Below are 12,633 nucleotides of genomic sequence, written 5' to 3' on the forward strand. Positions count from 1 at the left end.
CCTGATGACCCTGTATCTCCCCCAGCGCTTAGAACGGTGCTCTGCACAGAGTAAGCGCTTAACAAATACCAACATTATTAATATTATTTATTGAACCCCCTCCTCGAGTGGAATACTTAATTAGGTGCTTGAGAAGTACAGAATAACCAAGCGACACATTCCCCGCCCGCAAGAAACTTACACTTCAATGGGGGAGACGAACATAAAAATATTACAACTCAAACGGCCGAAATTAATTGAGTACGTATTGCATATCTGTAATCTATTTTAACATCTATCTCCTCCTGTAGACTGTCAGCTCCCTGTGGGCAGGGATTCTGTCTACTCTACCAACTCTACTGCATTGTACTTTCCCAAGCGTTCAGTACAGTAAATGCTCAATAAGGACAATCGATTGAGTGACTGATACGTTCCTCCTGAACTGACTTTCAGGAGACCAATCCACCTATCGATAGTTGTTTACGGAGTACTTACTGTGTGCAGAGCACTGTACTGAGCACTTTTTATGGCATTCATTCAGCATTTACTACGTGCCAGGCACCGTACAGAGCGCTGGAGTAAGTACACGCCAATCAGGTCGGACACAGTTTATGTCCCACGTGGGGCTCACAGCCTTAGTCCCCATTTTGCAGAGAAGGTAACCGAGGCACAGAGAAGTGAAGCGACTCGCCCAAGATCGCACAGGAGGCAAGTGGCGGAGGCGGAACTAGAACCCGGGTCCTCCTGACTCCCAGGCCCGGGCTCTATCCACTAGGCCACACTCCTACTCCTGACGCTTTCCATTAGGGAAAGTATTGCTCTGTGAGTTTATTCATTATTCCATCGTGCTTCTGAAAATGCTAGAGTGTCATGATTGCCGAGAAACTCTTTATTACTTCCGTTTCATCCGATTAAATCTGTTCAGAAGTTGATTTGAGAATTTTTTTTAATAAACTCCCCCAGTAGTTGGGGCACAAATGACGTTGATTTGCAGCAAAATGCCACTCCCTGTGCTGCCACAGAAAGATCATTCAGAAGAAACTCATAAATAATGACATTTGGGAAAAACAGAAGAAGAAGCTGAATCAATCAAGGCATGAGTGCCATCTAGATAGAGCGGCCACGAAAATGCCGTAGTCACTGACCAAGATGGCAGTATCGAGGGGTCCCTGGATCTTCCGGGATGACCCAACCACCGGGTAATATCGATTTCCCTGGGAGGTGGCTCTTCTCTAAGCATCCTTTCAAAAATAGTGATTGAGCACGTACAAAGAGTAGTTGTACTACTGATATTTACTGAGCAATCAATCAGTCAACGGTATTTACGAACCATTATTATCATCATCGTTACCGAACGCCTTCTGTGTGCGGAGTGCTGTACTCAACTTGGCGGAGTACGATGCAACGGCATTGGCTGACCCATGCCCTGCCCTCCAGGAGCTTCCAGTCTAGAGGGGAAGAAGGACATTAATATAAATAAAATACGGATATGGGCTGAGGGTGGAGTGAATACCAAGTGCCTGAAGGAGACCGATCCAACTGCATAGGGGATGCAGAAGGGAGAGGGAGTGTACTGAGTGCTTGGAAAAGTACAACGGAAATGCAAGGCACATTCTCTCCCCTCGAGGAGCTTCCACTCCCGAAGCCTACTATTTTCAGAGTACTTTTCTAGGCAGCCAAGTTAGGAAAAAGTGTAGCTCCTGCCCTGTAAGTACTTATTTTTTATCCACCTTCAGCACCAATGTCTCTATGATTATTCGATTGTAAATTCAGCTTTTTCAGTGGAAAGAGCCCGGGCTTGGGAGTCAGAGGCCGTGGGTTCTAATCCCGGTTCTGCCACTTGTCAGCTGTGTGACTCTGGGCAAGTCACTTCACTTCTCTGTGCGTCAGTGACCTCATCTGTAAAATGGGGATTAAGACTGTGAGCCCCATGTGGGACAACCCGATTACCTTGTATCTATCTACCCAGCGCTTAGACCAGGGCTTGGCACATAGTAAACACTTAACAGAGACCAAATTATTATTATTATTAGATTGATGACTCTATTTGCAGATACTTTGGGTATCTCCCCCACACGAGCAGGCAATATGTAGCGTCTTCACTTTTTTATTTCCCAAGTACTTAGTACAATTCTTGTACCCAGTGGGCACACAAAAATACTGTTATTACTATTACTAATGTATATAAACTGCATATCTCACCTGTATACTTATGTATGTATAGATATACACATGAGATATGTAAAATGTATTTTATACCAACAATAATAGGTGTTATCTTTGCCCCGCAGACTTACAGTTTGAAAGAAAGAGGTTCAACAGGAACTGGTTTTATTGAAAAAGTGAATACTATATGTTATTAGGGAAGAGAAACCAGGAGACAATTTTATTATAGCTTATAAAGTGGAGTTATGAAACCGTCATGGGATCGTGAAAAATGATCAGACACTCAAAAATGGAATGATGATAGCTTTAGGTCATGACTAGCAAAATTGCAAGAAAGAATGAATGACACGTTTAAGAAAGTTAACATCGGAAAGGGGTTGATGTTTTAGGTACTGATTTGCCGTGGGCTTCTCCGTAAAGAATTACCATCTCTAAATTGGCTTCTGTGGGGCTGTAACTCTAAAACATACCAAGAGCTGAACAGATGCCTTTAAATAGCTTTAAATTATATATTATAAATTACTTATTTATTCATAGTCATTCAGTCAGTCAGTCAGTTGACTGAGCGCTTGGGAGAGTACTCAGTGACCTCATCTGTAAAATGGGGATGAAGACTGTGAGCCCCACGTGGGACAACCCGATTCCCCTGTGTCTACCCCAGCGCTTAGAACGGTGCTCGGCACATAGTGAGCGCTTAACAAATACCAACATATATATACACAATCAACAGACGCATTCCCTGCCCACAGTGAGCTTACAGTCTAGGAGGGGGAGGCAGGCGTCAATACACTAAATAAATTACAGTCACATCGATGTCTGTTTCCCCTTCTGAACTGTAAGCCCATAATGAGAAGGGAACATGTCTGCTCATTTTTATTGTACTCTCCCAAATGCTTAGTACAGTGTTCTGCACTGAGCACCTACTGGGGGCTGCCACTGAAGTGGAGGGTGGGAACAGAGAAGCAGCGTGGCTCAGTGGAAGGAGCCCGGGCTTGGGAGTCAGAGGTCATGGGTCCGACTCCCGGCTCTGCCACTCGTCAGCTGTGTGACTGTGGGCGAGTCACTTCACTTCTCTGGGCCTCAGTTACCTCATCTGGAAAATGGGGATGAACTGCGAGCCTCACGCGGGACGACCTGATTACCCTGTAGCTAGCTCAGCTACCCCAGCACTCAGACCAGTGCTCAGCACATAGTAAGCGCTTAACAAATGCCAACACTATTATTATTATTAACATACCATAGAAACGAGGCACCCCGGCCCTGGAGAATCTTTCCATCTGACCTCATTTATAGCCCCCCCCCCCCATCCTTCCCAAAACTGTATGCTTCTGTTCGGGTGGGACGATTCATTCTTTCATTCATTCAATCATATTTATTGAGCACTTACTGAGTGCAAAGCACTGTGCTGAGTGCTTGGGTAAGTTCGATACGGCAATAAAGAGAGACAATCCCTGCCCACAACGAGCTCACAGTCTAGACGGGGGGAGAAAGACATCAATATAAGTAAATGATCATCAATGTAAATAAATAAAATTACAGATATATACGGGAGCGTTGGGGGGCGGGGGTGGGGAGAGCAAAGGGAGCGGTAAGTGCCCGATAAATATAATTGATTGATATCACTTGATGGATCGAATGTTGCTAATTAATGTAAAGAGGTTGTCGAGTAAACCTAGTTCTGCTCGTTTGACTTACAGAATATTCAAGGCATCTCAAGACACCCAATCCAAATTACCAGACGTCAGTACATACGAGGTAACTCATTTCCCTTGGTTTTTTAGGGCCTTTGTAACTCTTTCATAAGGTTTAATTAACTCTTTCTTAAGGCTCTGGAATTTCTGCTTCAAAGAAGCAGCACGGCTCAGTGGAAAGAGCCCGGGCTTGGGAGTCAGAGGTCATGGGTTCAGATCCCGGCTCCGCCGCTTGTCAGCTGTGTGACTTTGGGCAAGTCACTTCACTTCTCTGGGCCTCAGTGACCTCATCTGTAAAATGGGGATTAAGCCTGTGAGCCCCATGTGGGACAGCCTGATCACCTTGTATCCTCCCCAGCGCTTACAACAGTGCTTTGCACATAGTAAGCGCTTAACAAATGCCATCATTATTATATCCCTCGCTTTTCTCCATTCCTCTTCATTCATAATGACAGATTAGTGGGTTTTGGGCATCCCCCCCGTGTACCTTTCCTTTTTGGGTCCACCTTTCTCTCCATCTCTGGCTCTCCCTTTTGGCTCCTCCCAGTCCGTGATGCTTCCCCACAGGGACAGTTGAAGGGCCAGGCCCCCCTGGACCAAGGTTCACCTCCTTTCAGAGCACCGGGCTAACTTTGCCTCGAAACGGCATCAGTGAGGGGTTGTGGAAAGGAATGGAGGATGGATTGGAGCCCCTAGGCCCTCCCCTGACTGCGGTCCTTGGAAAAATCCCAGCGTAGATCGTTTCGAGCCACGGGGTGGACGGTCAATCCGTCAATCAATCAATCATATTTCCTGAGCACTTACTGTGTGCAGAGCACTGTGCTAAATGCTTGGGAGAGTACAATAGACGTGTTCCTTGCCCACAACAAGCTTACAGTCTAGAAGGGTCCCAGTTTGGGTAATGGCAGGTCACTGAGCTGATGCTGAGTGTTTAAAGCTTTGCATGCTTCATCCATTCATTCGATCATATTTATCGAGTGCTTACTGTGTGCAAAGCACACTGCGCTAAGTGCTTGGGAGAGTACAATAGAACAATAAACAGACACATTCGTGCTCACAGTGAGCTCACAGTCTGCCGGGAGGCAGACATTAATATACATAAATAAATAGCCAAATATAGAAATTACAGCTATACACATATGTGCTGTGGAGGTGGAAGGGGGGGGATGAATGAAGGAGCAATTAAGAGCAACACAGAAGGGAGTGGGAGAAGAGGAGAGTAGGGCTTGGTCAGGGAAGGCTTCTTGGAGGAGATGTACCTTCAATAAGGCTTTGAAGTGGGGGAGAGCAATTATCTGTGTGTGATTCCAATGGTATTTGGTTCCCTTATAGTGGCATGTTTTCCATTTCTCTATGACTAATTTAATAATAATAATGTTGGTATTTGTTAAGCGCTTACTATGTGCAGAGCACTGTTCTAAGCGCTGGGGTAGATACAGGGTAATCAGGTTGTCCCACGTGAGGCTTACAGTTCATCCCCATTTTACAGATGAGGCACAGAGAAGTGAAGTGACTCGCCCACAGTCACACAGCTGACAAGTGACAGAGCTGGAAGTCGAACCCATGACCTCTGACGCAGAAGCCCAGGCTCTTTCCACTGAGCCACGCTGCTTCCCGGTCCTGGGTTCTAATCCCCGCTCCGCCACTTCTCCGCTCTGTGACCTTGGGCGAGTCATTTCACTTCTCTGGGCTTCAGCTCCCTTCTCTATCAAATGGTGAATAATAATAATAATAGCAATAATAGTAATGATATTGGTGTTTGTTAAGCGCTTACTATGTGCCGAGCACCGTTCGAAGCACTGGGGGAGGGAGATACAAGGCCATAAATCCTTTTTTCCTTAATTATGTTATGGAAATTCTACCTGGCTTTAACAATCCAGTGAAGCAGCTAGGCCCAGTGGACGAAGCCCAAGGCTGGGAGACAGGAAAACTGGGTTCTAGTCCCAGTTCTGCCAGTGGCCTGCTGGGTGACCTTGGGCAAGTCACTCAACTTCTCTATACCTCAGTTTCCCTACCTGTAAGAGTATGAGCCCCAGGATGGACAGGAACTCTCTCCGGTCTGAATATCTTGCATCTACTCCAGGACGTAGCGGTTTGCTATGTGTCAAGCACAGTGCTAAATACTGGAGTAGATCAAGACGTTCAGATTGGACACAGTCCCTGTCCTAGGTGGGGCACACGATAATAATGGTAATTCATAACAATTATAATATGAAGGCGTGGATTGTTTGTCCCCGTGAAGAAAGAGCACTTTGGGGTTCGGGGATGATCGACCTGCACTTAAGAAATCCTGAAGAATCAAAATTCATTCTGGGGAAAGAGCAGAAAAAGTCAAATTCACGTTCGATTCAGAATCCCATGAATCCCAATTTGCATGTGCTGTGCAGAGATCTGTTAGATTGATTCAGACATCTAATAGGCATTTGCATCTTTTTCCTTCAGGGAAAGAAGAAGATGAAATAGTGACTATTTCCCCAAGATCGACGTTTGTTTCAGCCAAAGGTTGCATGTTCTTAGCAGCAGGTACTGAAAGAAGTCTTTAAGTTCACGTTGTAGAGAAAAGTGCGTTTTTGTGTTTGGGTGGTGAAATGCTCGAGCATGAGTATATGTGCGCGGGTAGTGGGTGCGAGTGTTCGGGTGGTGGGAGAGGAATGTTTAGGAAAGCTGCGGTTTCTGGGGACGTGGACCCATGGGAAACGTGGCTCCGTGGGAAGCGTGGACCTGTGGGAAAAGTGGCCCCATGGAAAACGTGGCCCTATGGGAAGCATGACCCTGTGGGAAACGTGGCTCCGTAGAATACGTGGCCCAGTGGGAAACGTGGCCCTGTGGGAAGCATGACCCTGTGGGAAACGTGGCTCCGTGGAACACATGGCCCAGGGGGAAACGTGGCCCTGAGGGAAACATGGCTCCATGATTTACGTGATCCCATAAGAATCCTGGCCTCGTGGGAAACATGAGAGGAAACATGGCTCGCTGGGAGACGTGGCGCTATGGAAAATGTGGCCCAATGGGGAATATGGCCCCAAGGGGCCACCTCTCCAGCCACTCTCCCAACCGGATGGTCCCAGATCACCCCCTGCGCCGAGCGCCCACCGTCCCGGGGCCCGGCACCGACCCGGCTTCCCTGGCCCCAGCCAGGGTTCATTCGTTCAATAGTATGTATTGAGCGCTTACTATGCGCAGAGCACCGTACTAAGCGCTTGGAATAGACAGATCGGCAACAGATAGGGACAGTCCCTGCCCACTGACGGGCTTCCGGTCTAATCGGGGGATTAGGAAAGTGCCACCACGGGAGGGGCTTCCCTTGGCGTCGTGTCTGTCTCTGGTTCCGCCCCTGCCCAGTGTGGAGCCCGTCACTCCCTCGCCACCCCACCCCGTCCCCCATCTCTGCCGCCCAGACTTCTTTGCCTCTCGTGGGCCCGGAAGCTCCCTGCCCGGGGGTCTTCTCTGCAGCCCCCACCCCCTGCCCTGGGAGAGCAGATCACACTCAGAGCCTCCGGCTGGGACGGGAGTCAGCGGTGAACCCCGAGTCCCTGGGTGGCGGCCACAGGCCCCCAAGGGACGGGACCGCGGGAGGCCGGGAGGCCGCCCGGGTGGGGGCCGTGCAGATGTGCGTGCCCGGGAGTCTGCCCAGCTGGGGTTCGTGCCCGTGGACGTGATCCTCCGTGTCTTGCCGGGTGGTGGGTGCGTACGTATGTGTGTGCTCCCGCGTGTCTGTTCAGGTGAGGCCTACGTACGTGTTTTGTGCCCGGGTGGGCCCAAGGCACGGGTGTGCATCCCTGCGTGTCTGCCGTGGGCACGGCGGGGAAAGACACGGGACTCCGCACTTGTCTGTGCCCCTCATGCCTGCCTGGGTGGGAGCCCGATTCTGGGTTTACCGGGGCTCGTTCTAGGCCTTCCCATCCGCCTCACTGAGAGGGCACTGTGCCATCTGCAGCCCGAAATTCCGGAGACACAGCTGAAAAACCCAGCGCGAGTAACAGAGCCTGTGTCTGCCAGACTTTTCTCGGGTGGAACTGCGGATCCTCGCGCACTCGTCTCGCGATCCAGAACTCCTCGGGTCGTTCCGGGAACCAGAAAGCGCAGATGTCTTCACTTCACTGGCTTCGCAATGGTGAGAGTCGCGACCCGCTCCGATCCTCGGCCTTGCCAGACAGATTGGGACGGTGCTGACACGATGGTTTAAGAAGCCGCACGTTACCACCGATACATCTCGATCAGAAATAAATGAAATTTTCTTCGGGGCTTATTCATTATCTTGTCAGTTGGGCGCTCTTGAGAAAGAGCGGTAGATGAGCGGTGTGCTGGAGGAATTTCGTAATCAGGAAAAGAATTGATAAAGTTGACAGATATATTTTTCACGGTAGGTTGTCAATAAGTACAAAATGTAATAGAAAATGAGGATAGAAGATAGAGCAAGAAAAACAGTCGGCATTTGCGACCTGTCCTGCCCAACAGTATCAAATAGTTAAAAAAAAAAATCCTTATCCCAGCCTGTGGGGAACGTCTCCAGAATCCGCCCGTCCAAACAGCCACCGTGCTGGGCCCAGCACCGTTTTTTGGATTTTTTTATGGTGCTTGTTAAGCACCTACTATGTGCCAGGCACTGTTCTAAGCTGTTAAGCACCTACTATGTGCCAGGAACTGTTCTAAGCACTGGGGTAGATACAAGATAATCAGGTTGAACATAGTCCATGCCCCTCCGGGGGCTCACAGTCTTAATTCCCGTTTTACAGATGAGGTAACTGAGGCACAGAGAAGTTAAGTGACTTGCCTAAAGTCACACAGCAGGGAAGTGGCCTAGCAAGGATTAGAACCCAGGTCCTGCTGACGCCCAGGCCCGGGCTCTATCCACTAGGCCACACTGCTTCTCTTGTCCTGTTCAGTCACTCGTCATAACCAGTCAGGACTAATGCATCCTCTCTGACCTCCTTGTCCCCAGCCTTTCTCTACTCCGGTCCACACTTGGCCCTGCTGTCCAGATCATTTTTCGACAAAATCCTTCTGTGCACGGACCCGCTTCTCAAAATCCTCCAATCTATCTCCACATCGAGAAGCGGCGTGGCTTAGAGAAGCAGCGTGGCTTAGTGGAAAGAGCCCGGGCTTGGGAGTCGGAGGTTGTGGGTTCTAATCCTGACTCCACCACTCGTCAGCTGTGTGACCCTGGGCAAGTCACTTCACTTCTCTCTGCCTCAGTTACCTCATCTGGAAAATGGGGATTAAGACTGTGAGCCCCACGTGGGACAACCCGGTCACCTTGTATCCTCCCCAGCGCTTAGAACAGTGCTTTGCACATAGCAATGCTTAACAAATACCAACGTTATTAAGTCACTTCTCTATGCCTCAGTTATCTCATCTGTAAAATGAGGATTAAGACTGTGAGCCCCGCAAGGGACAATCTGATAACCTCATATCTATCCCAGCACTTAGAACAGTGCTTGGCACATAGTAAGCGCTTAACAGATGCCATCATCATTATTATTATTATTATCGTCTTAAAGGCCCTCCACCAACTCTCTCCCTCCTACTTAATGGGTATTTGATAGCTCTGAGCTTTGCTAAACTAGGATCAGTGTCCATGAAGTCACAGTAGCTTCATGACCCCTTACTTATAATAATAATGATGGTGTTTGTTAAATGCTTATTATTCATTCATTCATTCAATAGTATTTATTGAGCGCCTATTACAGTGCAGAGCACTGTACTAAGCGCTTGGAATGAACAAATTATGTGCCAACCACTTCCGTCCCACTACGACCCAACCCACACACCTCTCTCCTCCAATCCCAACTCACTCACTGTGCCTTGATGTCTCTCTAATCGTCAATCCCTTGCCCACACCCTCCCTCCCGCCTGGAACTCCCTCCCCCTTCATATCCAAGAGACTACCGCTGTCTCCATCTTCAAAGTCCCAGTAAAATCCCCACCTCCTCCGGGAAGCCTTCCCTGACCAATCTTTCATCTCCTTACCGCGTTTCGGCTCCCTTTTATACCTCACCTGTACACTTGAGACTGTATCCACTGATCACCTAGGAATTCACCTCGTCCTCACAACGCTCGCGTCCGTATCCCTTACCCTCGGGTGCGTCCCTTATCTGTATTTTATTTTATCATCCCTCTCCTTCACTAGATTGTAGATTCACCGGGAACCGTGTCTACTTATTCTAATATACCCTCCCAAGCGCTTAGTATGGTGCTCTGCACGCAGTAAGGAGGCAATAAATAACAGTGATTGATTGATTGGTTGACTGATGGGCAGATAGATGAAGCTGAGGTGTAGTAAGTTGGTTGACGTTGATGGAGGGTAATGTGTGGGTTGGGTTTAGTAGGACACGAGTGAGGTGAGGTCGGAGAGAGAGAGTCGACCACGTGCCCTGAAGGTGATGGAAAGGAGTTTCTATCTGAGGCAGAGATGGATGGGCAACCAGTGAAGGTTCTTGAGAATCCGAGGAGGTGCATTGAATTTTTATTTAGAACAACCCCGTGGTGGGCAGGGAATTTGTCTTTTTATTGTCGTATTGTACTCTCCCAAGTGCTTAGTCTAGTGTTCTGCACAGAGTCAGTGCTCGATGAATACAATTGAATGAACGAGTGAAAACCGATCTAGGCAACGGGGTGAAATAAGTAATGGAGAGGGGAGAGACAGGAGTCAGGGAGGTCAGCGAGGGGGCTGATGCAGTAGTTAGAGAAGCGGCGTGGCTCAGTGGAAAGACCCTGGGACCCTTGGGGGTCAGAGGTCACGGGTGTGAATCCCGGCTCCTCCACTTGCCAACTGTGTGACTTTGGGCAAGTCACTTGGCTTCTCTGTGCCTCAGTGACTTCATCTGTAAAATGGGGATTAAGACTGTGAGCCTCACGAGGGACCACCTGATTATCCTGTATGTACCCCAGCGCTTAGAACGGTGCTCTGCACATAGTAATCGTTAACAAATACCAACATTATTATTAGTTAGAGTGGGAAAAAATTGCTTGGCAGCAGTTTGATTGGAGAGGGAAGAGTAAATTCCAGAGTCGTTACGGTGAAGAATCGGCAGGATTTGGTAACAGATTGACTACGTGGGTTAAGTCATTTATTTCTTCATCAATAATATTTATTAAGCACTTACGGTGTGCAGAGGACTGTACTAAGCACTTGGGAAAGTACAGTACAACAATAAAGAGTGACGATCCCTGGCCACAACGAGCTCAATCAATCGATGGTATTTAATGAGCACTTACTACGTGCAGAGCACTGTACTGAGCGCTTGGATGAGTCTAATTCAACAGAATTAGCAGAAACGCCCCCCGCCCGTAATGAGCTTACAGTCCAGAGGCTTAAAGAGAGAGATGAGCGGAGGATAATGCAGTGTCAATGGGCTTGTGAGACAGGGAGGATGGTGGTGCTGTCTACAGTGATGGGGAAGTCAGGGGGAAGATAGGATTTGGGTGGGAAGATGAGGGGTTCTGTTGCGGACATGGTGAGTTTGCGGGGTCAGTGGGACATCCATGGACAGATGTCCCGTGGGGAGGAGGAAATGTGAGAGCGCTGAGAAGGGAAGTGGCCTGGAGCCGGGGCCGGGACAGGGAAGTGGACGTGAGACCAGCGGAGGTTGGCAGCCCACTCAGTTTTTAGGCTGGACGTCCAAACAGGCGGGCAGGCGGGACACAAGTGACCCCATGCCAACAGACCTGCCGAAGCCAGGCTCGGACCACAGAAGCAGCAGGACGTAGTGGATACGGCGCGGGCCTGGGAGTCAGAAGGTCATGGCTTCTCATCCCGGCTCTGCCACTTGTCTGCTGTGTGACCTTGGGCAAGTCACTTCATTTCTCTGGGCCTCGATTCCCTCATCTGTAAAATAGGATTATTATTATTAATAATAATAATAACAACAATGGCACTTGTTAAGCACTTTCTATGTACTAGGCACTGTACTAAGTGCTGGGGTGTACGAGTAAATTGGGTTGGACACGGTCCCTGTCCCACACGGGCTTACGGTCTCAATCCCCATTTTACAGATGAGGTAACTGAGGTACAGAGAATAATGATAATAAAAATGAATAATAACTATGGTATTTGCTAAGCCCTTACTATGTGCCAAGCACTGTTGTAAGCACTGGGGTAATAATAAGAATAATGATGGTATTTGTTAAGCGCTTCCTATGAGCCAAGCACTGCTCTAAATGCTGGGGTAGATAGAAGATGATCAGGTTGTCCCATGAGGGCTCACAGTCTTCATCCCCATTTACAGATGAGGTAACTGAGGCACAGGGAAGTGGAGTGACTTGCCCAAGGTCACACAGCAGACGGGTGCCAAACCCGTGCTCTTGCCACTAATAAAAATAATAATAATGATGGCATTTGTTAAGCGCTTACTAAGTGCAAAGCACTATTCTAAGCGCTGGGGTAGATACAGGGTAATCAGGTTGTCCCACGTGAGGCTTCATCCCCATTTTCCAGATGAGATCACTGAGGCCCAGAGAAGTGAAGTGACTTGCCCAGAGTCACACAACTGACAAGCGGCGGAGCCGGGATTTGAACCCACGACCTCTGGCTCCCCAGCCCCTGCTCTTTCCACCGAGCCACCACGCTTTAGACTGTGAGCCGTAATGTGGGGCAGGTATACGGTGTCCGACCAGACACTAGCACTTAGCCTGGCACCTAGGAAGCGCTTAACAAATACCACAATCATTATTATCATTATTATTATTATCAGGGTCCCCCAATTCTCCAAAGTCAAACACTGCTATTTTGGGGCAAGCATGAAGTAGGGAGCTCTCTTCTACAAGCCCCCCAGTACTTGCACTCTGATGTTTGGCC

The 12,633-nt window shown here is 48.7% G+C and overlaps 1 protein-coding gene across 1 annotated transcript in view; it reads left to right on the forward strand.

Annotated features, from left to right (window-relative positions):
* POLN (DNA polymerase nu) overlaps positions 1-12,633 on the forward strand; it is a 95,520-nt gene that overhangs the window by 61,724 nt on the left and 21,163 nt on the right. The window contains 3 exon segments of the mRNA XM_039911985.1: positions 3,843-3,900; positions 6,279-6,359; positions 7,836-7,950. Of these exon segments, the coding sequence (XP_039767919.1) occupies positions 3,843-3,900; positions 6,279-6,359; positions 7,836-7,950 (254 nt within the window).

Source organism: Ornithorhynchus anatinus, chromosome 4 (genome assembly GCF_004115215.2).
Source record: "Ornithorhynchus anatinus isolate Pmale09 chromosome 4, mOrnAna1.pri.v4, whole genome shotgun sequence".
NCBI lineage: Eukaryota > Metazoa > Chordata > Mammalia > Monotremata > Ornithorhynchidae > Ornithorhynchus > Ornithorhynchus anatinus.